General features: G+C 42.9%; 1 protein-coding gene across 1 annotated transcript; it reads left to right on the forward strand.

The window, feature by feature from the left end:
- Positions 1–4,049: 4,049 nt before the first annotated feature.
- Positions 4,050–26,195, forward strand: LOC136181040 (3-hydroxyacyl-CoA dehydrogenase type-2-like). The gene is made up of 4 exons (XM_065961152.1): positions 4,050–4,058; positions 10,905–11,027; positions 25,327–25,435; positions 26,005–26,195. The coding sequence occupies exons 1-4, from the start codon at positions 4,050–4,052 to the stop codon at positions 26,193–26,195; spliced, it is 432 nt and encodes a 143-aa protein (XP_065817224.1).

Below are 26,195 nucleotides of genomic sequence, written 5' to 3' on the forward strand. Positions count from 1 at the left end.
CAGCCCCTCTCTCCCTGATTTCTGACTCTATCAACTGTCTCTAAAAGGAGGAATAAAACCCCCCAAAAATAAACCTTAAAAACCTCCAGCTCATCTGTAAATTATAAGATCGGCTCAGATCAAACAATTGAAAATGTTTTCACCAAACACGATGATCGACTGCTGCTTCGAGCTTTATTGGTGTCAGATTTAATTTGTACCTCTATTTTTAAATTGTATTTTCCAGCTATAACCACCTCTAAACCAAACACGACTCCTAAACCATCATCGACCCGCTCGACCTCCACACTGACCACAGCGCAGACTGTGAGCTCCAGTTCAGGAAACACCACGACTTCACCACACTCACCTAACACAACCACGACTTCATCACACTCACCTAACACAACCACGACTTCATCACACTCACCTAACACAACCACGACTTCATCACACTCACCTAACACAACCACGACTGAGCAGCTCTCATCAGCTTCTGGTTCAGGTACATTTACATAATTATAAGTATATTTATAGACATACTGTATTTATGCAAGTATATGAATGTGTATCATTGTATGTGTAGTATGTTTATTCATTGTTGGATTATTTTTCTGTTTTCAGGTTTATATTAAAATGTTTAAACCTTCTAACTAACGCTCGGCTCAGACTACAGGAATTTTAAAATACTACCTAAATCGGGCAGCATCTCGTATGTAAGGACAATCTTAACAGATATTCTTCTTTATAATCTTCAGCATGTAAACACTACAAGATATGAAAAAAATGGTGGCGTCTGTAGCCTAGTGGCTGGTTGGCCCCGCCCCATGTACGGACACTTTCATGATATAATCGTCAAGATTTGAAATCCTTAATATCAGATATCTTTGAAATAAATTGTGGCAGTTGCGATGCTCTCTGAGCAGATCAGGGAAGCTATGGTTGATTGGATCTTAATACCACTCACTCTAATCTGGGCAGAACAGTTCTAGTCGTGCACCCCCCCCCCCCCCGACGGTCGGGATGGGGGAATCGACTCGATTATCCTGTAGTCTGAGCCAGGCTTTAGGGCCAGTGCACAAAAGAATTGACCCTTATAGTTATATTTCACAAATCATGAAGTGTAAAACAAACTTGTTTTTGTGCCAAAACAACCCCAGGTCTTCTCTTGTATTTGGGTCTGAGTGTTTTCATCCTCATCGTCATATTATCAGCCATCCTGCTGATGTTCTGCAGGAAGAGGGCCAGAGAACCCAAAGGTGAGGCTACAGGAAACACACATACACACGGAACAGGAAGTGGTCGACACCTTTAATTTACGATTTTAACAGAAAATATCTACATTATACTCCATTTATAACTAATAACTATAACTGTAACATTTTGAGTTGACTTATTAACGAGGTGTTTTTCAGGACCCCCTGTTCAAACAGAGTATGCTGAAATCCAAGAGGTGAGTCTGAGATAATCAGGGACTTTAACTTTTATTACTGTTTGAGAAAAACGTACTGAAACAGTGTCTTTGTATTCTCCTCGTGCAGAACAACCGAGTGTATGAGGAGATCAGAGAGGGGCACAGATCTCCTGTTGTGGAAGTTTCAACAGTTAACACCTGTGCTAAATTTGCCAAACTGAACGGGGTTGAAACCACGGATGACTACAGCCTCCTAACTGCAGCAGCTTCTCACGACAAAGTAAGAAAAAACAGTGGAAAGATTTTAGATTAAATGTACTAAAATAAATTCACAGATTAACAACTTGAAGGCACAGCAGAGGAAATGTTATTTCTGTGGCAGATCAACAAGGAGATGTTAGTCAAACCTGCACCACCTTCATGTGCTTTTTTGAAAAAATAAATAATATCCAGGAAGTGATCTGCTGCCAATTAAAGAAACAGAAACCAGGCCAGTTAATGTTCATATCTCTAACTTCCGTTGTTTTGTGGAGGAAGTCTTATAGGTCATAAAGATGTGGTTGCACATCTCTGATCTAACATGAAACTTGATTGAAATGGATCTATATATTAAGAGAGTATTTGTCAAAGATAAGTCTATTTCCAATGAGTGCTAAACAATAAAATGAACACAGAAGTGTCACAAAGTGCAGTTCCACAAATGGCCACTAGAGCCCCCACAAGCATGTCATTTCTAACAGAGGCCCATGTTGGACCCTGGTCGTGTATTGTGCTGTCAATAAACAAACAAAACTTTAGGATACAAAAAGCACACGGTAAAAAATGCACCAGATTTTAGTCACTAAATCATAATTTAAGTCAGAAAACTTTCCTCTTTCAGGGCTCTGAATAATATTAATAATTTAATCAAAAACATTCAGTTCTTTCAACTATGACTTATCAAGGCACCAGTGACTTAGTGGTTAGTTTGTACGCCCCATGTACAGAGGCTACAGTCCTCAAAGCGGGCGGCCCGGGTTCATACATGTCACCCCCCCCCCCTCTCTCTCTCTCTCTCTCTGATTTCTGATTCTATCGACTGTCCTGTCTCTCTCAAAGGAAATTTTATAAAGTAAAAAAACATCTGGCTGATAAATTTTCACCTTTGTTTTCCTTCCAGATCGTCGATGACTCGAGTAAACTCAACTACTCTGAGGTGGATTTCTCCAACAGCCAAGCTGCCTCTCGTAACAGCGCCCCCTCTGGTGGAGCAAAAGATGATGTCATCTACTCCGTGCCCCGGGCAGAAGCTAGCTCAGAGAACACTTTGGCTCCTCTGTACTCTACCGTTACTTTAAATTAGCTTTAGCTTCAATGCTATCAGCGCAGCATTTATTCTCAGGTTACAGTTCAACAATTATTTGTTTTTCTTTTGGCAAGCTGTGATAGGTTAAGATTTTTATTAACAGAGCTGCATAAAAAAATAGCTTCAAGTCAGAGCTACTATTGCTATGGAAACAGTAAAGGTCCAATATGTAAGATGGACTGCAGTACCTAGAATTACATATTGGTTATTTAAGTTGAGTTTTTCTTAGTTTTTACAAGATATTTATGATAAATGATTTTGTTAAATGTTTCTATTTCTGAAGGCACAAGTTATACGTTACAGTTCAGTTATTGAGGGGCTAATTTTGGGTTAACAGAGACTTTGTCATCAAGGATTTTCATTGAGAACAAATTACAAAAAACAAACAAATTACAGTAATGTGTAGTAAAGTGTTCGTTTAAATGCAATGGGACGATTCTGCCTAACATGTGACTTCACTTAAAGGAAGATTGTGCACCCTTTTTATCCAGTAGATGTCGCCCTTGAGCACCAGCATGATAATAAAACAAACTGCTGTTTTGCAACACCTCCTCCATACTGAAGCCTCCGCTCTCCTCCAGAGACACACCTCCAACCCCTCACGTTTACACAAAGGAGTTATCAAATTGGAACGCTCCATAGTTATAGGGATACTTCACCCATTTGCATTAAGCTTTGTATCATTAGAAACCTTCTAGTGTTTTTGATTGGTCATGCATCCCGCCCTCATTTTCCCGAGATGGGAAATCTTTATATTTCTAAGTCTGAAAAGGAGCTTCCAGTGACGCAAAATGACAATTTTTGCAAGTGGCGGACAAAATTATCCTTATCTCCAGCTGCATTGTTGTGTTAGCATTCTAATGTTAGCGCTCTTGATAGCAACATAGCATGTCATGTTTGGTACCAAACATGACATGCTATCATGTCGGGAAGAGGGGTTAATAATGCTCTAAAGTCAAGTTAGTGTCAAATGTCTCATGCATGATAGGCTACAGGGCCTGCTCTAAAATTAAGGCAATGCTGCCATCTTGTGGTGACTAGAGAGGCTGATTTAGCTCAACACATCCATGATTTAAATAAGAGCTCTAAAATTAAGGCAATGCTTCCATCTTTTGGTGACTATCCATCATAGTCATTGAGTGTGGTTCCAATTTGCTCCACAAGGAGGCGTAACTTCCAAGTGCGACAGCTCAGTATGCTCGGTAGCAGAAGCAGGAAAGGAAACACACCTGTTGCTATTATTTCCCTGTTATTTACAGGTGAGTAAATGTTACAAATCACATACATGTGGTCTATATATTCGTCTATAGCATGTGGAAGGTAACGCCATCCTTTAGTGTGTGTCAGGATGTGTTTTCAATTTGTTTTGAAGGTTTTAAGGTACTTTAGCTATGATGCTCATGAGCCCTAGCTTAGCTCATCGCCACGTTCATAGCCTATGTCTGTCATGGCTTGTACCTAGCGCCCATGCTCTTTTGCTAGTTTTGTAAAGCTCCTGCATATCTCTTAAAGTAACCGTGGGTTCATGAAGACTGTTTGTTTTCATATTTTATACTTATATTCATGTAATAAAGTGTAGCGCTAACTCCGCTAGCTTCGCTGTTTCTCTATGGGAATTCCCATGTTATTTGTTAGCATAATGCTAAGCGAGGATTGATCTTTTATTCAGTTAAATTGGAAACCTGTTTGCAACTGTATTGAATTGATAAGAAGCTCAACCGAATTATTTTATATTAGTGAAAAGAATAATAACACACAGGAACGTTTATTTTGTAGTTTTGAGAACTTTTGCATGTAATTAATGACAAGTATAAGTTTATATTTCTGTGCATATTGTGTTGAAATATGGAAAAAAAAATGTTTTTGAAGAATGAAAAGAAAACGGAAATACAGTTTAAGTAAAACTGAAATACATAAACAGATGTATAAAAATAAAGACTGGCAGAAGCGAAAAATAAAGCTAGTCCGAAAGCGTTCATTCGTTGGACGGAAACTTAATGTCAGTGTGTTCTAGTGATCAACATATCCCGTTGTGCTCTGCACGTTATTTCGTCAAAGGGCGTGGCCGTGGCGTGCATTCAAAGTTTGATGTGCATTTTTGCCACTTGCTAAAACAATAAATGCATATATCTCTGCCATGCAGTGTTCAACCATATTGAAATTTCTCATGCATGATAAGGGACCCGCCCTGAACACATCCATGATTGAAATTTTTTGCTTAGTCACAGCGCCACCTGTTGACAACAGGAAGTTACTGCTTCTCAGTTAGCATTAGCCATTGCTACAAGGTAGCTCATTTCCCGCTCAGAATTGGTGGGGACCATTCAAACACCTTGGCCACACACACTGCCGTAACAATAGTCAACTTTAACCATAGATAGATAGATAGATAGATAGATAAATGTTATTGTCTGTCCCAACAGAGACAGAAATTGACCTTTGACAAGGGTCAAACAATAAACACAACTTGCATTAAAAACAGAAAGTGAGGGCACGCTGGTGGCGCAATGGTTAGGGCGAGCGCCCCATTTATTGAGGCTGTCGTCTCAAGCGGGCGGCCCGGGCTCGCATCCCGCCTGTGGCCCCCCTCCCGCATGTCGTTCCCCACTCTCTCTCCCTGGTTTCCGGTTCTATCCACTGTCCTGTCTCTCGATTAAAGGCACAAAAGCCCCAAAAAATGAATCTTTAAAAACAGAAAGTGTAGTACATTAAAAGAGGACTTAAAAACAACGGTTTCTAAAAAGGGGGGGGTCTATTTGATTTTGTTCAGAATGGTTATTGCAGAGGGAATTAAGGATTTTTTGTAGATGTTTTTCCGGGCCAGAGGAACTTTGTAGCGTCTCCCTGATGGCAGTAACTGGAAGGATAGCGTCTCTTACTGCAAGGACTAAGTACTACACAATGCTCAATTTGCTCAAAATGTCACAGGTATCATGACAGTACCAGCCTGAACTGCTCTGCGTAAACATTTTCTGTGATCTTCATTACGCTGCCTATTTCAACATGCCAGTATTACCACTTTTTCACAAATCGAACTGTACAGCCTGCTGCTTAGCCACGTTCCGCAGCTGCTGCCCTTCCGCGGTCGCGACATACCCTGACATGCACCGAGGTGCGATGGCCCTTCGTCACCGCTTGCGGTTTTATTTAATCATTACTTTCTTTCAATACAGAGAAATTGTTTATTGTTCCTGTTCTGTAAAAAAAAAGGAAGATAACACTTTTAACTTTGTGCTGTGCTCATATTATTTTTTTATCCCCAATAAAAAAGATTAATCTAAAAAAAAAAAGAGAAAAGGCAGAAAGTGTCTTTTTGGCTGATGTGGATGAAAGACACCAAATCCCAGAATGCACAGCACCGCAGGCCACTCCCACTAAGGTGCTCTAGTTCAGAATCAGAAATACTTTATTAATCCCAGAAAGAAATTTGATCGTTACAGTTTCTCCAAAATATACAATATAGCAGTAGAAATATAGAAATAAAAACATTTACAGACATATTTACTTCAACACATAAGACCATTTCCTCAACTGATTCAGAGATTTCTTCCAGAATTGATCTTGGAAGTTCCTGCCAGAAAACAGACTCTATGTCTGTGTCCATAGACAAACAGTGAGAGCACCGACACTACCAGTCCGCCCCAGCTCGAGCCGGTGGCGAGACGGTTGCTGCCGACAGGCCGGTCTTGTGTCCCGGCGGCCCCGGCGGTGTATAATTGTATAATTATCTGTATAATTGTGACTCAAAAATCGTCATTTTGCGTCACTGGAAGCTCCTTTTCAGACTTAGAAATACAAAGATTTCCCATCTCAGGGGGTAATGAGGGCGGGATGCACGACCATTCAAAAATACTACCAGGTTTCTAATGATACAAAGATTAATGCAAATGGGTGAAGTATCCCTTTAAGCTGTATGTAAAATATCTACTGACATAAAACAAGTTTTGTAATTGGCTTGGCTGTTTAGTGATGAAGCTAAGTGAGTCTGTTCTTTCTCCAAAGAAGTCCCCGTGCTGCATGTTTCAGTGTATTTGAAGGTACAACAAACATGACTGAGCAGAAACTCATCAAATAAATAAAACATTGATGCAGCTTCAAGTTTTCATATCAACTCATCCACAAAGCTGCAGGTTACAGTCTCTGTAGTGGGGCGTATGAAGAGGGGAGGGGTGTGTTTTGTGTTTGGAGGAGGGACTCTGTCATTTAGAAAAGTGAGAACAAGTTCCTCGTTGTCCAGTGAAGACGGAACAAGAGCATCTCAAACCATCAGAGTGTTGAACATGAGAGTCCATCAGACTTTGATCTGCTTCTTCTTCCTCAGTGAGTACTCTCTATTCCTACACTCCTCTCTTTTCACTGCTGCATTTGTCTTCTTCATAGTTGACTTTATTAGTTACAGGAGACAGAATAAGAATCAGTCTGTTGGATGTATTTTAGAATTCAGCAGACACCAACTTGTAAAAAGTTGAATGACGTTTCAGGCATGCAAATGCAAAATGCAAATTTTAGAGAATGAATGTAGGAAAGTAAATAAAGATGTAGGATGTCTGTTATTGTTTTGTGTGTTTATGCGAATGTGAAACAAATCAGACGGCAAGATTAAAAAAAAATACAGCATATAGCTCCTGATTATTATTCTCTCTTCCACAGAAGTGACAGATGGAAACCCTGTCCGTGAAGGAACTGAAGGAGGAAACATCTCAGTTGGATGCAGCTTTACATTTTCTGGAAGAAGGAAGGTCTTCTGCAGAAACGACTGTGAAGATGGAGACATTCTTTGTGAAACCACAGATGTCAGTGCTCAGTGTGGCAGATACGGCATTGAATTAGGTTTAAATAACGCTTTTTATGTGAGCATCACGAATTTAAAAAAGTTTGACGCTGGATCGTACAAATGTTGGTTGGATAGATACTTGGCTCTAGATTCAAGTGAGACGTTTGAGCTCAGAGTTAAAGAAGGTGAGTTTGTACTCTTACATCTTTGAAATATCTCAGTATTTAACTCGAAGTAAAACATTTAGTTTAGAGCTGCATCTTTTCTTCATTGTGAACTCTAAAAATTCTTAATTTAAACCAACAGTTTGTCTGTAAATGATCAGATTAGTCGACACGTTGAAGTTAATTTGAATATTGTTGCAACAGACGGACAGAATAACTTTCACATTTATCTGTAGTAGAAAAAGTTATTTACTGTTTTTAGAGAATTTGTAATATTTGAGCTCATTTGAGAAGTTTCAGCACACAGTTGAAGACCTTTTCTTTATTTTTTATTTCATTTTTTTTTTTTTTAATAGTTTTTTAATCTTTTGTTGTTATGAAGTTGTACCCCAGGTCACAGAATATATATTTATAGAAATGTGTTTAATTGTGACTCTGAATGATATTTTCATGTTTATGTTAAAATGTAGCCTACATTTTGAAGTCAACGTGTGCTACACAATAATAAGTTTAACAATCTCTGCTCCTTTAAAACTAACAGCTCGGGGCGCTGGTAGCCTAGTGGATAGAGAGCACGCCCCATGTAGGGAGGCTGTAGTTACTCCAAACTCTCTCTAAGGTTTATTTTTGGGCTTTTTATGCCTTTATTTGAGACGTTGGATAGACTCAGAAAACAGAGAGAGAGAGAGAGAGAGAGAGAGAGACAGAGAGTGTGGATGACATGCAGGAAAGGAGCCACAGGCTGGATTCAAACCCAGGCTGCTCGCTTGGAGGACAAAAGCCTCCGTACTAACCACTAGAATACCAGCCCCTCTCTCCCTGATTTCTGACTCTATCCACTGTCTCTAAATGAAGGCAAAAAAACCCCCCAAAAGATAAACCTTAAAAACCTCCAGCTCATCTGTAAATTATAAGATCGGCTCAGATCAAACAATTGAAAATGGTTTCACCAAACACGATGATCGACTGCTGCTTTGAGCTTTATAGATGTTTTAACATTTTATACCTTTTTTTCAAATGTTTTTTTCCAGCTACAACGACCTCTAAACCAAACACGACCTCCACACTGACCACAGCGCAGACTGTGAGCTCCAGTTCAGGAAACATCACGACTTCACCACACTCGCCTCAGACAACAAAGAAATCTGAGCAGCACTCATCAGCTTCTGGTTCTGGTCCCACACGTAAAAACAATCTTAACAGATATTCTTCTTTATAATCTTCAGCATACAAACATTACAAAATGTGAAAATAATGGGGGCGCCTATAGCCTAGTGGCTAGCTGATGCGCCCAATTTACGGAGGCTGTGGTCCTCAGAGTGGGCGGTCCGGATTTGACCTGTGGCTCCTTGTCTTTAAAAAACCTTTAAAAAGATGTGAAAATAATGGCACCTCACATACTACAGGATTTTATAATCGTTATCATGCCTGGTGGTGGAACCCACCACCTCACTTGACCTCACGTATACAATGGAGCTGGTGGTTAAATTTGCGATTTGAATGCTTTGAGCAGAGACGGAAAAAACATAATAAATGAGTTTTTGGTGAAGAAATGTCAGATTCAGAAAATATGGATTGTCTGTTCTTCAGCGAAAGCTGGAGGTAAGATTTGAACTGTCAGATACATTCCAGGTGTCAGTCGTACCTGTTCAGGTTGTGTCTTGCTGCCAGTCGCCATTACTACTCCTCCCTCGTCTCTCATGGTTATTGTAGTGACGCGTGACTTCCGCCATTTGAAATCCTAAATATCAAACATGTTTAAAATAAATTGTAGCAGTTACGATGCTCTCTGAGCAGATCAGGGAAGCTATGGTTGATTGGATCTTAATACCACTCACTCTAATCTGGGCAGAACCCCCCCCCCCCATAGTCGGGAAGGGGGAATCCTGTAGTCTGAGCCAGGCTTTAGGGCCAGTGCACAAAAGAATTGACCCTTATAGTTATATTTCACAAATCATGAAGTGTAAAACAAACTTGTTTTTGTGCCAAAACAACCCCAGGTCTTCTGTTGTATTTGGGTCTGAGTCTTTTCATCCTCATCGTCATATTATCAGCCATCCTGCTGATGTTCTGCAGGAAGAGGGCCAGAGAACCCAAAGGTGAGGCTACAGGAAACACACATACACACGGAATAGGAAGTGGTCGACACCTTTAATTTACGATTTTAACAGAAAATATCTACATTATACTCCATTTATAACTAATAACTATAACTGTAACATTTTGAGTTGACTTATTAACGAGGTGTTTTTCAGGACCCCCTGTTCAAACAGAGCATGCTGAAATCCAAGAGGTGAGTCTGAGATAATCAGGGACTTTAACTTTTATTACTGTTTGAGAAAAACGAACTGAAACAGTGTCTTTGTATTCTCCTCGTGCAGAACAACCGAGTGCATGAGGAGATCAGAGAGGGGCACAGATCTCCTGTTGTGGAAGTTTCAACAGTTTACACCTGTGCTAAATTTGCCAAACTGAACGGGGTTGAAACCACGGATGACTACAGCCTCCTAACTGCAGCAGCTTCTCACGACAAAGTAAGAAAAAACAGTGGAAAGATTTTAGATTAAATGTACTAAAATAAATTCACAGATTAACAACTTGAAGGCACAGCAGAGGAAATGTTATTTCTGTGGCAGATCAACAAGGAGATGTTAGTCAAACCTGCACCACCTTCATGTGCTTTTTTGAAAAAATAAATAATATCCAGGAAGTGATCTGCTGCCAATTAAAGAAACAGGAACCAGGCCAGTTAATGTTCATATCTCTAACTTACGTTGTTTTGTGGAGGAAGTCTTATAGGTCATAAGGATGTGGTTGCACATCTCTGATCTAACATGAAACTTGATTGAAATGGATCTATATATTAAGAGAGTATTTGTCAAAGATAAGTCTATTTCCAATGAGTGCTAAACAATAAAATGAACACAGAAGTGTCACAAACTGCAGTTCCACAAATGGCCACTAGAGGCCCCACAAGCATGTCAATTCTAACAGAGGCCCATGTTGGACCCTGGTCATGTATTGTGCTGTCACCAAGCAAACAAAACTTTAGGATACAAAATTTGAAAAGATCTTGTTGATGTCATGAACAAAATCAAAAGCACATGGAAAAAAATGCACCATCTCTCTGATTTCTGATTCTATCGACTGTCCTGTCTCTCTCAAAGGAAATTTTATAAAGTAAAAAAACATCTGGCTGATAAATTTTCACCTTTATTTTCCTTCCAGATCGTCGATGACTCGAGTAAACTCAACTACTCTGAGGTGGATTTCTCCAACAGCCAAGCTGCCTCTCGTATCAGCGTCCCCTCTGGTGGAGCAAAAGATGATGTCATCTACTCCGTGCCCCGGGCAGAAGCTAGCTCAGAGAACACTTTGGCTCCTCTGTACTCTACCGTTACTTTAAATTAGCTTTAGCTTCAATGCTATCAGCGCAGCATTTATTCTCAGGTTACAGTTCAACAATTATCTGTTTTTCTTTTGGCAAGCTGTGATAGGTTAAGATTTTTATTAACAGAGCTGCATAAAAAAATAGCTTCAAGTCAGAGCTACTATTGCTATGGAAACAGTAAAGGTCCAATATGTAAGATGGACTGCAGTACCCATGTTGAACACCAGGTGTCAGAGTTACATATTGGTTATTTAAGTTGAGTTTTTCTTAGTTTTTACAAGAAATTTAGCATAAATGATTTTGTGAAATGTTTATATTTCTGAAGGCACAAGTTATACGTTACAGTTCAGTTATTGAGGGGCTAATTTTGGGTTAACAGAGACTTTGTCATCAAGGATTTTCATTGAGAACTTTGCTCAAACAAATTACAGTAATGTGCAGTAAAGTGTTCAGCAGGTGACAAACACGTTTCTGAAATGGAGGGTTAAATGTTCACGTTTGGTTTAATGTTAATGATGGAGGGACGACCAGTTTTACTGTTTATTCAAACTTATTGCATTTTCCATCACCTCTATTTGTGCAGATAGTTATCAGTTTTAATGTTACTGGTAAATAAATAAAAAAGTCTGCAGGCAAAATTAAATGATTTCTCTCTCTGAATGATAAGACTCCAGGACCCTGAGATGTGTTTTTGTTATTTCTGTGAACTAACATGGACTGCAGTATGAAGTATATACTTATATTCCACAACATAAATGATGTCCACCTCTTCAAGCTGTGAAACTGAGAAACTACTTACATGTTATAGAATAGAATAGAATAGAATTACTTTATTGATCCCAAACTGGGAAATTGTGGAGTTACAGCAGCAGGTTATCCAACACACAATGGCCCTCACTTATCAAACGTACGTATGGCAGAAAAATGGGTGTACGGTCATTTCCACGCAAAGTTCAGCACTTATCAATCTGGACGTGAGCGGAGGGTACGCTTAAATCCCACGCCAGGTCTCAGTTCGTGTACGCACGTTTTCAACTCAGTGTGGACTTGCGGTGCAACGAATCTGTCTGTGTCGGAGAATAATTAGATCACACTATAACAGTGCTTGTTCAGACGGATAGCTAGAGGTTCACAGATTTACTGTTAGATAAGATATCTCAAATGTATTTTATATTACGCTTCACCTCAAACGATCTCTGTAGGCTACATTGCTTTTTAAATAATGTTGAGCAGCGCAAGCTGTCAGGTGATTTCTTTAATTGTGTGTTTTGTTTGATGAATTTTTGTTTGTTTAATCGATTTACTTTAAAGATTAAAGATTAGAGAGGCTGCTTTCGGTAATTACATGTTAAATGTTCATGCTGCAGATATCGCTGCAGAAAATACTGAGACAAATTAAAACAGAAAAACTAAAAACATTTACTTTAAAAGGACATAAAAACCTCCAGAGATACTAAATACAACTTTTAGCCTCTGAAATATGAAATATTTAAGAATACAGAACATCAACATTAGATCATAATTAATCGGTATGTCCGGAGATTCAAATAATAAATACGCTGATGTGCCACATGCGTAATTGCGCACAGCAGACGCCCTGAGGCCAGACTACATGTGACTTAATAACCAATAAAGAAATCCGGGGGCTGTAAGACGGAGTCAGGACCTTCTTTTATGTAAGAGTTAAATTCTTATGTTTGGAAAGAAGGCTAATCGGATGAGAAGTGCACATTGCACAGCGTTTGATCAAACACTTTATTCATGTGATGCAGGACGTTTCAGGTTTCTCTTCTCTTTTAAAGTATCATTAATGGCGAGCTGCCAGTGCAGCCGACGTTATCCGACACAGATGCAGGTTCGCCTGCACCACTTGTGCCTGATATTGAGGCTGAACCGATGAAGGAAGCCACTCGCTCCACGATCTGGGATAATTTCAGGTGGGGTCCGGCTGGCGTCCTCTGGTCTGCTCCGGGAGCTGCTTCTTTTAAGACCCGCAACACTAGGATACATTGTAGAGATCGTTTGGTCTGACCAGGTTTTTTAAACTAAAAGTATAAAAAAATATATATATTATGGCCTATATTATGTACGTTACATATCACGGATGTTAAATTAAATATTAAAAACTCCAGCTGAGTTTGTAATATTTTAATTAAATATTTTTAATATTTAAAACCATCCCTGTTGAGATTTCCATGCAGGCGCATTTCTTCTGAAGCTCGCTAATCCTACATTTCAGACTGCCAAACAACATAATGTTATTCCTCTTTACTTTTCTCTGTTATGGTGTCACTCAGGTCATATCTCGTTTCTCTTCTTTGCCGTATTAAGTATATCCATGCCGTAAACTCTGGGGGCGAGGACAGGTGATCCGTGAATAAATAGGGGCGTGGTATATAAATGACAATCGTTTCCAGCCGCCACACTTATCAACACCCGGTCACGTTTCATAGGTCCCACGTGGACTCTGTCGTATGGTGATTTCTACACCCAAATCTGCGCTGGTCTCTACACCAGATTGATAAGTGAGGGCCAATATGAATTAAAAAAACACAATGTTAGCTAATCTAAACATAATATAATATTAAATACAAAGTAAATAAGCACTAAAAATATCAAAACTAAGAATGTGACTATATACAACCAGGATTTAACTAAGCATTACTAGTCTTAAATAGGAAGATTAAATGTAAATGTGCAAAAACAGAGTCGTAAATGGACAGTATTGACATAAGTTAAAGTGCATGAGTGTAGACATATTATAAACAGAAACTAAAGAATATAACAGGGAGTAAACAGCCAAATGAAGTGAACATGAGTGCAGGGATCATTTGTAAATTTAACATGTGCAGAACAGATGACAGTATGGAGAGACAGATATTATCATGATGACAGTTCTCTGCTCGCATGAGGTGAGCTGTTGTACAGAGTTATGGCCTTCGGTAAGAAAGATTTCTTGTGTCTGTCCTTGTGACAGCGGAGTTGTATCAGTCTGTTGGAGAAGCTGCTCCGCTGTTTGTCCAGTAGGGTGTGCAAAGGGTGATCAGGATTATCCATAATGGATAACAGTTTGTTAAGAGTCCTCCTCTCTGTCACCACTCCAAAAGAGTCCAGCTTGCAGCTTGTCACAAAGCAGGCCTTCTTAATGAGTTTGTCCAGTCTCTTAGTGTCACCAGCTCCAATGCTGCTCCCCCAGCAGACCACATCAGTTTGTTGTCTATGTTGACACCCAGCTTGTACTCCTCCACCACAGACACATCCTCTCCCAGGATGCACTGTGGTGGTGGCTCTGTCCTCTTCCTTCTGAAGTCAATCACCATCTCCCTGGTCTTATCCATGTTCAGAATCAGGTGATTTCTTCCTGTCCACTCCACAAAGTTATCCACCAGCTCTCTGTACTCCCCCTCTTGCCCATCACTTATACACCCCACCACCGCAGAGTCATCAGAAAACATCTTAGACTTAGACTTAGACTTAGACTTTCTTTATTGTCATTCAAACTTGTACTTTACAGTGCAGATAAGAACGAAATTTTGTTGCATTTGGCTCGTTGTAGTGCAGGATAAAAAACAGCAGCAAGTATTTACATATAAAAATAAGGTGCAGATATAAATAGATATAAAAAGAAAAACTATGAGTAAAAATACTATACAGATAAATATATAGTGTTTTACAGTCCAATGAGGTAGTCCTGTGTGGGGGTTTAGAGGGGGAATGGAGGGATTATTTTTTCCTGTTCAAAAGTCTTATGGCCTGTGGGAAGAAGCTGTTACAGAACCTGGAAGTTCTGCTTTGGAGGCTGCGGAACCTCTTTCCAGAGTCCAGCAGCGAAAACAGTCCTTGGTGGGGGTGGGAGGTGTCTCTGCTGATTTTCTGAGCCCTGGTCAGACAGCGGATCTTTGCGATCTCCTGGATGGGAGGAAGTGGAGTCTTAATGATCTTTTCCGCCGTCCTCACCACTCTCTGCAGGGACTTCCAGTCGGAGGCACTGCAGGCTCCGGACCAGACAGAGATGCAGTTTGTTATGATGTTCTCTATAGTGCCTCTGTAGAAGGTGGTGAGAATAGGAGGAGGGAGGTGTGCTCTCTTCATCCGACGCAGAAAGTGCATGCGCTGCTGCGCTTTTTTCACAAGAGCGCCGGTGTGAAGGGACCAGGTCAGAGTGTCTGTTATCTGCACCCCCAGGAACTTTGTGCTGCTAACTCGCTCCACTGCTGTGCCGCTGATGAGGAGTGGTGTGTGGCTGGGCTGGCGCCTCCTGAAGTCGATGATGATCTCTTTGGTTTTATCGACGTTCAGGGCCAGGTTGTTGGTTCTGCACCAGTCAACCAGATGTTTCACCTCCTCTCTGTAGTCCATGTCGTTGTTGTCACGGATGAGGCCCACTACTGTTGTGTCGTCTGCAAACTTCACGATGTGGTTAGTAGTGGACCTGGCGCAGCAGTCATGGGTCATCAGGGTGAACAGCAGCGGACTCAGGACGCAGCCCTGAGGGGAGCCGGTACTCAGGGAGATGACACTGGAGGTGTTGTTGCCCACCCGCACAGACTGGGGTCTGTTTGTGAGGAAGTTAAGCAGCCAGTTACATAGGGGGGTGCTGAAACCAAGGGGGGCCAGTTTGCTCACCAGATGCTGCGGGATGATTGTATTGAATGCTGAGCTGAAGTCCAGAAACAACATCCGCACATGTGTGTCCTTCTCTTCCAGATGTTGTAAGCCCAGGTGGAGTGCAGAGGAGATGGCATCCTCTGTGGAGCGGTTTGGGCGGTAAGCAAGCTGGTACGGGTCGAATGTGGGGGGAAGTCTGGAGACAATGTGGTCCTTTACCAGCCTCTCAAAGCACTTCATCATGATGGGGGTTAGTGCTACAGGGCGGTAATCATTGAGCGAGGAGATTGTGGATTTTTTAGGCACTGGTATAATTGTAGCAGTCTTTAAACATGCAAGTGGCATGACCTGGAGTTGTACTGAAAGTCAGAGGTGTTGGGGTTGTATCAAGTCAACTTTGGTTATATTCTTTAATAATTATACTTAATTATTAATAATATAAATAAAATATCATTAAATTATGTTTAATCTCGTTTTGGGGCACCAACCTGTAATCAGGTAAATATAACCAAAATATCACTCAAATCAGTCTCAAATTAGTTGTTTAATTACTAATATTATTAATAATGAATAACTATATTTAATAAATTGAAGGCGTGAAATCCGTACACAAAGCCTTCGCACCCAGCTTATATCACAATGCAAATACACCAGTAACCACAAACAACTGCTCTCTTAAATTATAACAGAATTTATTTAAACAAAGCAACATCAATCCAAAATCAATGAACTTAATTAAACAAATAACTATTATAAACTAATCTAAGCAACAAACCTTATCAAGCAAAGGCTTGTGAAAGGGGTGTGTGTGTGTGTGTGTGTGTGTGTGTGTGTGTGTGTGTGTGTGTGTGTGTGTGTGTGTGTGTGTGTGTGTGTGTGTGAGTGTGAGTGTGAGAGAGAGAGAGAGAGAGAGAGAGAGAGGGAAGAAGAAAGGGGGGGAGATGGCTTTGTACCCACGTGGTCGTTCACGATGGCGCAAACCTAACAAAGACCTGGGTGCGTGCGCGTGTGGATGAAAGCGAGAGAGAAGGGGGGGGAAGATTACTTCGTCCCACGTGGTCGCCCTTCCGATGGCACACACCTAACAAAGGCCTAAATGTGGCCTTAAGGTCTAAAAGAGACTGAGTTCGGCCCGACACGATCTGTGTCTCTGAGGCGTCTGGATAGCCGCGAGTGTATAGATCTCTGTGTGTAATGGCGCGGTGGTGGAGTTGGTCTCCAGATGTACGTTTACACAGGAATATGTGTGTATGTGTGTTCGTAGAAGGGAAAATAAAAGAGAATAAAAGAGAAATGCGTGCCTGAAGAGGCCGGATCACAGTCCGACTCCCGCGCCACAACTCGGAGTAATTCCCTTCATTCACAGAAACAAACCAATAGCCGAATTCAGGTTAATACGGCTTACACTGGCCTTTCTGATCAGAAGAGTAATACCCGGTTATAATGCTGTTACGCTAAACACATATAGGACGCAGCGGTCCGAAACAACAACAAGAGTTTCAAACAGTTAAAACTCAGGATGCAGGTCCAACAAAGATAAAAATTACAGTTTCTGCTCTCTCTAAAGCTAATTCTGCCCAGACCTAATTAAGCCTCACTTGTGAATCGCTTTGCCCGCGATTGGTGAAAGGAAAAGAGTCCGGCGATGGAGCAGATCTTCTGTCCGTCCTGGTGCAGAGGTGTCTGATGGCGGCGAGGGTCCCTTACAGCGAGAGCGGCTTCGTTGGTTCTCCGTCGAGTGGAAAGATGTCCTTTTGATGTCCTTTCGTTGCAGGACGGAATAAGACCGTTATCTTTCTGATAATCTGTTATAGTCTGACGCTCTCCGAGAAACTGAGATGCGTTCACTGGACAATCCGAGCTCGGAATTTAGAACACTGCCGGCCGCGGATTACCTGCGCGCCAAAAACTTAAAACAAAGGAAGATTGTTGCAGGAAACAGGAGATAAGCTTGGATCTCCGAGCACCAGAAGTCAGCGCGTGAAAGAGATCGAGCAATGGAAGTCTTGGAGTTTTGTAGCCTGGCCTGCTCCATGGGGGTCTTCCTCAGGTCCCCTCCAATGAGGAGAGAGAGGTTCCGGTCCCCCCTTTACTTCACGCGTAGGTGTGAAGTACCGCAGGGGATTCTGGGATTAAGAGTCCTTTTAGGCCTCTTTGTGATCTCAGTGAATAACTCAAATGAGGCTTTTACAGAGGTGCAGGCCCAAGTCCATTGTTTGACTGTCCTAAGCCAGATGCAGGGTCAATGTAGGTGGAGTATTCCTGGCTCAAAGCATTGCAGAGCGCAGAGTACTGGTATCTGATCTCAGGCTGAAGGGTAGTCGTGAAGTTACGGACACTCTTGGAAGTTGTCTTCCAGATCAGCCTGAGTTTTTCTCTTGTGGATGCATCAGGTACCTCACTGAGACACAGGTTAATCTCTCTGAGGTAATCATCGATGCAGAGGTCTGAGTTATCTGGATCAAACCGCTCTACATCCTGTGCCATAGATTCAATGAGCCTTATGCGCAGTCTTTGATCTCTGGGTAGAAGGGAGCCATCCCAGTCATCTGAGGTTTGGATATTCCTCAGCCGTGAATCCTGCAATGGGAACCTACAGGTAGCAGGAGGGGGCCTGGTGTTATCTCTGCCTCTGGGGGCTGAGAAGTCACCCCCCTTCCTATGTGGTGATTCAAACCTGTGAAGGTGTGAAGGTGTGTCACAGTTGTCAGAGAACTGGGGCGTTTCCCCAAGGAGCGGGGCTCCACAGTCAAAATCAGGGAAAGCTAGACTTATTTCCTCAGTCCTTGGGTTATCCTGGCTGCTCGGTTCTTTACTGAGCTTTTTCAGCAGGGTTGTTTGATCTCTTAAGGGGCTTGGTCCAGGATCAGAGTCATATCCTGACGATATGTCTTGCTCCATGCTTACCTGTGCTCCCTGAATTAATTCAAACATGTCCAACACTTTCTGCTTGGCAGTTTGTAAGTGCTGACTCACAGATTTGTTTCCTTTCTGCAAGGATCGGACCTTTGGTGGGAGTGTCCCCATGAAATCACGGACACTCCTAGCCGTAGTCTTCCAGATCCGTTTCAGTTTTTCATGTGAGGACGCATGAGGCAGGTCAAGGAGACAATGGTCAACTTCTCTAAGGTAGTCGTTAATACTTGAATCTGGGCTATCTGGGTCAAAACGCTTCAGATCTTTGGCCTGAGGTTCTATCTGCCTGGTTCGCAGGCCCTGACCCGAAGGCTGGCAAGGGTCGTCCGATTCGTCTGACGAATCGTAAGCCCTGTGGTTGTCACGGTAGTAGGGTTGTAACCGTGGCGGGGTTTGTGTTCGGCTCAGATGTGGCCGTCTATCGTGGGACAGGTAGCGTTCGGTGCCCAATTGGGCCCGTGTCTCCTCCCTGTCTCTAGGGGGAGTAAAGCCTCTCCTCCTGCGGGGTGAGGGTTCTCGTCGCTCAAAGCGTATTGCGGAACGCGGGGGCCCTTCATCTTTAATCATCCAGCTCTTTACCGGGTGGTCTGAGGACGTGGGCGCTTTTGTGCCTGGGTCGACCCGGCGGTGCCTTCCCCTCTCCTCCAGATTCTGCAACATGTCTATCTCCCTCCTCCAGGGGCTTGTTTCAGTCTCCCATCCTTCGTCTGAGGTTTCCTCAGCTGATCTGGGGGCTGCAGTACTTATCTGCCTATCCTGAAATCTGGGTACCGTGTCACTTCGTTTCTTCTGTTCGGCCAGTTTGCTGCTTTCATGCAGTGTTTTATTCTCCTCCTGCAGGGCCTTGCAATTTTCCTGCAAGGTCTTTAGTTTATCCTGCATTCTTTCAAAGTCGTCCCACAGGATCTGTCCTTCTTCTAGTACCCGGGCTAGCTGTTCCCGGTGTATCTCATTCTGCACATTTGGTTTGCGCTGATAAAGGAGGAGAATTTCGCCTAGAACATCTGAAACTGTACGTGTTGGCTTCCCAGTTGGTTGATTTGCATATTCAACCAAGCCCTTTAGTTTCTTTTCACATGTGCTGATGGTGTAGGAGTTCAGGCTGTCGAGCTCCTCTATAGGGAGGTGGATAAGATTAGCAACTATGTCTTGAAGGTGTGGATCATCTGATCCATAGTGAGCTTTGGTCCATAGTTGATGTATGTCTTCTGCATACATTCTGTCTTTATTAGGGGTGAGCCTGGCTCTGTGGTTGACAAGATCAACTAGCTCTTATAACTTCTTATCACTAATGCTAATTGACTAGCTATATAGGTTGACACTCTCCTCTAAGGAGAGGTTCGTCAGACCGGCAGCAGTTTCTTGCAGTGCTGTGTCGTCTGATCCAAAAGGAGTCTCAGCTCCCGACTCACCTAGGGTCTTGGTACACAAGAGCAAATCTTGTCTAAGTTTCCCAACTGATCACTGCAGTCTATCCTGGAAGATAGGAGAGGGGATTCACACCTCAAGTCCTCAAAGGAAGGGAGGAACTCACACCTCTCAGACAGCTGGCTATGCAACAATGATGAGGTTACACTCTCATCTGGCCAAATGGCTCTCAAACAACAAGGAGCACCACAATCCTTTAGTAGAATACTTCAGGATCAAAATCTAGATTAATGCAACAAATCAAGTTCCTTGATAAAGTCACACTAGCTGCATCATTATGTCCAATTGTTGTATGGACCCAAAGGGGACAACAGTTATGGCTTTAACCATTAACTAACAACATACAACACAACTAAGCCACAGCTTGATGTCTGCTTTGCTTAAACCACAAAAATTTAAAGAAAATATCATTTTCTTCAGAAGGATCCTTTTTAGGATTTAAGTTTGGATTGCTGTGCATCAATGGTTTATTGAAGGCCTCACACGGGGCACCATTTGTTGGGGTTGTATCAAGTCAACTTTGGTTATATTCTTTAATAATTATACTTAATTATTAATAATATAAATAAAATATCATTAAACTATGTTTAATCTCGTTTTGGGGCACCAACCTGTAATCAGGTAAATATAACCAAAATATCACTCAAATCAGTCTCAAATTAGTTGTTTAATTACTAATATTATTAATAATGAATAACTATATTTAATAAATTGAAGGCGTGAAATCCGTACACAAAGCCTTCGCACCCAGCTTATATCACAATGCAAATACACCAGTAACCACAAACAACTGCTCTCTTAAATTATAACAGAATTTATTTAAACAAAGCAACATCAACCCAAAATCAATTAACTTAATTAAACAAATAACTATTATAAACTAATCTAAGCAACAAACCTCATCAAGCAAAGGCTTGTGAAAGGGGTGTGAATGTAGGTGTGTGTGTGTGTGTGTGTGTGTGTGTGTGTGTGTGTGTGTGTGTGTGTGTGTGTGTGTGTGTGTGTGTGTGTGTGTGTGTGTGTGTGAGTGTGAGAGAGAGAGAGAGAGAGAGAGAGAGAGAGGGAAGAAGAAAGGGGGGGAGATGGCTTCGTACCCACGTGGTCGTTCACGATGGCGCAAACCTAACAAAGACCTGGGTGCGTGCGCGTGTGGATGAAAGGGAGAGAGAAGGGGGGGAGATTACTTCGTCCCACGTGGTCGCCCTTCCGATGGCACACACCTAACAAAGGCCTAAATGTGGCCTTAAGGTCTAAAAGAGACTGAGTTCGGCCCTACACGATCTGTGTCTCTGAGACGTCTGGATAGCCGCGAGTGTATAGATCTCTGTGCGTAATGGCGCGGTGGTGGAGTTGGTCTCCAGATGTACGTTTACACAGGAATATGTGTGTATGTGTGTTCGTAGAAGGGGAAATAAAAGAGAATAAAAGAGAAATGCGTGCCTGAAGAGGCCGGATCACAGTCCGACTCCCGCGCCACAACTCGGAGTAATTCCCTTCATTCACAGAAACAAACCAATAGCCGAATTCAGGTTAATACGGCTTACACTGGCCTTTCTGATCAGAAGAGTAATACCCGGTTATAACGCTGTTACGCTAAACACATATAGGACACAGCGGTCCGAAACAACAACAAGAGTTTTAAACAGTTAAAACTCAGGACGCAGGTCCAACAAAGATAAAAATTACAGTTTCTGCTTCGATCAACAATTGTTAAAAACACTCTCTAAAGCTAATTCTGCCCAGACCTAATTAAGCCTCACTTGTGAATCGCTTTGTCCGCGATTGGTGAAAGGAAAAGAGTCCGGCGATGGAGCAGATCTTCTGTCCGTCCTGGTGCAGAGGTGTCTGATGGCGGCGAGGGTCCCTTACGGCGAGAGCGGCTTCGTAGGTTGGAAAGATGTCCTTTTGATGTCCTTTCGTTGCAGGACGGAATAAGACCGTTATCTTTCTGATAATCTGTTATAGTCTGACGCTCTCCGAGAAACTGAGATGCGTTCACTGGACAATCCGAGCTCGGAATTTAGAACACTGCCGGCCGCAGATTACCTGCGCGCCAAAAACTTAAAACAAAGGAAGATTGTTGCAGGAAACAGGAGATAAGCTTGGATCTCCGAGCACCAGAAGTCAGCGCGTGAAAGAGATCGAGCAATGGAAGTCTTGGAGTTTTGTAGCCTGGCCTGCTCCATGGGGGTCTTCCTCAGGTCCCCTCCAATGAGGAGAGAGAGGTTCCGGTCCCCCCTTTACTTCACGCGTAGGTGTGAAGTACCGCAGGGGATTCTGGGATTAAGAGTCCTTTTAGGCCTCTTTGTGATCTCAGTGAATAACTCAAATGAGGCTTTTACAGAGGTGCAGGCCCAAGTCCATTGTTTGACTGTCCTAAGCCTGCGTGGCCCAACAGAGGTGTACAAGGTGAAAAGGAAAGGAGACAGCACAGTCCCCTGTGGAACTCCTGTACCGCTCTCCACCATTCCAGACTGAACACTGCCAAGTCAGACAAACTGTGGTCTTTCTGTCAGGTAGTCAGTAATCCAGGAGATGATGGACGAGTCCACACCCATCAACTGCAGCTTCTCTTCCAGCAGTTGTGGCTGGATGGTGTTGAATGCACTGGAGAAATCAAAAAAGGTGATTCTCACAGTGTAGCCTTTTCCCTCCAGATGTGAGTGAGCACGCTGCAGAAGGTAGATGATGGCATCGTCAACTCCCAGGTGTGGCTGGTAGGCAAATTGTAGAGGGTCAAGGGATGGTTTCATCTGCGGCCTGAGGTGGGTCAAGACGAGCCTCTCCAACACTTTCATCACATGAGATGTGAGAGCCACTGGTTGATAGTCCTTGAGATCAGATGGTGTCGTCTTCTTTGGGACCGGGACCAAGCAGGTCGTTTTCCACAGCACCGGTATCCTCTCCTGGCTCAGACTCAGGTTGAAGAGGTGTTGCAGAATCTCAGACAGCTGTCTGAACCCTTGGGCTGATGCCGTCTGGGCCTGGAGCCTTGCTAATGTGTAGTTTCTCCAGCTGTCTCTTAACCTGGCCAGTTGTTAGAGTCGGGGGGGGGGAATGGAGCAATTCACCTCTGAGCGGGAAGTGCACTCCTGTGGTGTGGGCCAGAGTCCAAAGAGTTCACTATGGGGGGTTGGGGGGGAAGGAAGAAAATACAAAGGGAGGGTGGAAGGTGTGAAGGACAGGGGTGTTGTTTGAGGTGGGAGAGGCAGATGAAGGCTGTGAACTAAACCGGTTGAAGAACAGGTTTAGCTCATTCTCCAGGCTGCCAGAATGTTGTTTTTATCTCCCCTTGAAACCAGTGATTTCCCTCATTCCAGTCCACACATCCCTCATGTTGTTCTGATGGAAGCTTTCTCCTGTATGAGTCCTTACACTCCCTCAGCTTTTCCCTCAGATCGTGCTGTATCCTTTTCAGCTCCTCCCTGTTTCCAGACCTGAAGGCTTGTTTCTTTTTGTTGAGAAGGGCTTTCAGGTCACTGGTGATCCAGGGTTTGTTGTTAGGAAAACAGCGTACAGTCCGGGCCGGTGAAGCAGTGTTTTCACAGAATTGAATGTATTCTGTGATGCAGTCAGTCATGCTGTTAATGTCCTCTCCATGTGGCTCGCAGAGTACATCCCAGTCTGTGGACTCAAAGCAGTCCTGCAGTGCCTCATTGCTCTCCTGTGTCCACCTCCTAACAGTCCTTGTGGTCACAGGCTGCCTTTGGACCAGGGGGATATACTCTGGTGTCAGTAGGACCAGGTTGTGGTCTGATCTGCCCAGGGGGGGAAGGGCAGTGGTACTGTATGCTTCCTTAATGTTAACATACAGAAGGTCCAGTGTTTTATTTTCTCTAGTTGGACAGTTAAAATATTGATGAAAAGTGTTTTGTCCATTTTTACATGATTAAAGTCCCCGGTAATGGCTACAAAAGCATTTGGATGCTTAGTTTGAAGCTGTGAAACAGTAGAGTGAAGTGCATCACTCACAGACTCGGCATCAGCTGACGGTGGGATGTAAACAGCTATAACAATGGCGCACGTGAATTCCCTGGGCAGGTAATATGGGCGCATTCCAACAGCTAACAGTTCAATGTCCGGGCTGCAGAGACGTTCCTTCACACTAGCTCCAGCTCTGCAACCCCGGCGTCGCCTCCTCAGCTCCTCCGGAATTACAGCTCCGGGCAGTAGCACCTTGGAGAACGCCATCAGCTGATCGCGTGTGTAAACAATGCCCTTACTCAGCTGTGCGTTGCTCTCCGTTACAAAGAATGTCCAAAGTAACAGAAAAACAGCGCAAAAAGTTCAAAGCGCGAAAGTAGCCATTTCCACACAATAGATTAAACTAATACTGAATGACTGTGATCTTAAAACGCTAAGGTAACATTCAAATAAGCAGAGAGTACAGTATGTTCTTCTTCTTCTCTCTAGTCCCTCACACAAACAACTTTTATTCACAAGGGGAGGAGCCGGCCGTCCCGTCCATGTAAACACGGCTCAGACAACAACACAGACAGCGGGACTCGAGCTTCTCCCTCATTGTAGACAGTCATGACTCAGAGACACATTTATACAGGATATACTTTCTGCTATATTTATGTGTAAAATGTTTGCACATTCTGCCTTTAAACCACAAACTTTGATCTTTTGATGAGGAAGACCCTCAGCTGAATGTTTTGTTTTATTCAGTAAGATCATGTGTTTATGTTTTGTGTAATAAGAGGATCTTGTAGTGCACAATGTTAAAACTCCTGTTGTTTTGGACACATGTCACTGAATGTCAATGAAAGAATTCCTGAAAAATAACCAGCCATGTAGTCATGTGTAGGGGTTGTGTTAGTGGGAGGGGAGGGGGTGTTTAGATATATCATGCATGTTATGTGTTTTATATTGAAAGCCTCTTCAGGGACAGGCATTGGAAATTAGCATGAGCTATAAATGCTGTGGTGCAGTGCATTGGAAAGTAGTTGTTCAGTTCTCCATGTATACTGCACCTGTCACTGGCAAATAAAGCAAGAAAAAAATAACAACAGAAAACTTTGATGTTAACTTAAGTCCCTTTCAGCTCGATCATTTTGTCATCAGTGCTCATTTGGAGTTGCACTTGATTCCGTTGCACCGATAGAAATAAAGATAATAAAATAAAACCCACCAATCAATTGAGGCAGACACCTTGAGCTGCACAGATTTGCATCATCAACACGGCCAGCGTGGCAGCTTTTGACGGACAGGTCATAAAATAAAAACACACACACACACACACATCAAAAGAAATGTGTTTTCATGCTGTTCATCAACTATTCTTTTTCTTTGTTTGCTCTCCAGGTCGGCCAGGCGGCGTATTCAGCTTCTAAAGGCGGCATCGTTGGAATGACTCTCCCCATCGCTCGAGATCTGGCACCCATGGGCATCAGGGTCGTCACCATAGCACCTGGTTAGTCTACGTGCTGAAAGTCCAGATTTTTACAGGAGGATTGTCTCTGGCCCCTAAGAGGTGTAAAGTCCTCCGTTAAATACAGTTGTCATGGTTTCGTTTTGAAAGGAGGGATAGCTCGGAGGATGAGGAGGGGCGGAGGGTTTCACCGGCTGTTTGGCGTCTGCAGTGTGTTCTCTGCGTGATCGATCACGTCTCTTAGAAATGTATGATGACTTTGAGTTAAACTCCTGCTTTTGTTTTTCCATCAGCTGAGATCGTTTCATCCGTCCATCTTTAAGAGAGTGCTGTTTAAATGTCTTGTGCTGTAATTGACAATCTCACCACTTGGTGTCACTGTTGTTATTTAACACTAGCTGCAGATGAAGGATGAAGGCTTTTAGTTCATGATGCTTTGTCATTCTTTACAGTTTCCTCACTGTGGATGAACAGTAGTTAATTTTCAGGCTTTTCAATGATCGGTCACAGGAAGTTAAAACGGCACATCTGGAACAAAACTGTCCTCGGCTCCAGCTGTGATCACCTGTGGCCTGCTCTGTGTTTAAATGACTGTCTCTTTCTCCCTCCAGGTCTGTTCTCCACCCCCCTCCTGGCCGGTCTTCCAGAGAAGGTCCGCTCCTTTCTCGCCCGACAGGTGCCCTTCCCCTTGCACCTGGGAGACCCCGCTGAGTTTGCTCACCTGGTGACGTCACTGGCTGAGAACCCCATGATTAACGGAGAGGTCATCAGACTGGACGGAGCCATTCGCATGCAGCCCTGA

This window comes from Labrus bergylta, chromosome 12 (assembly GCF_963930695.1).
Source record: "Labrus bergylta chromosome 12, fLabBer1.1, whole genome shotgun sequence".
NCBI classification, from domain to species: Eukaryota; Metazoa; Chordata; class Actinopteri; order Labriformes; family Labridae; genus Labrus; species Labrus bergylta.

What these genes read in the sequence shown, in the direction of transcription:
- LOC136181040 (XM_065961152.1), top strand. An exon ending in TCATCTACTCCGTGCCCCGG is followed by an intron (nt 11,028 to 25,326) that starts GCAGAAGCTAGC and finishes TTTGCTCTCCAG; the next exon opens with GTCGGCCAGGCGGCGTATTC. An exon ending in GGTCGTCACCATAGCACCTG is followed by an intron (nt 25,436 to 26,004) that starts GTTAGTCTACGT and finishes TTCTCCCTCCAG; the next exon opens with GTCTGTTCTCCACCCCCCTC.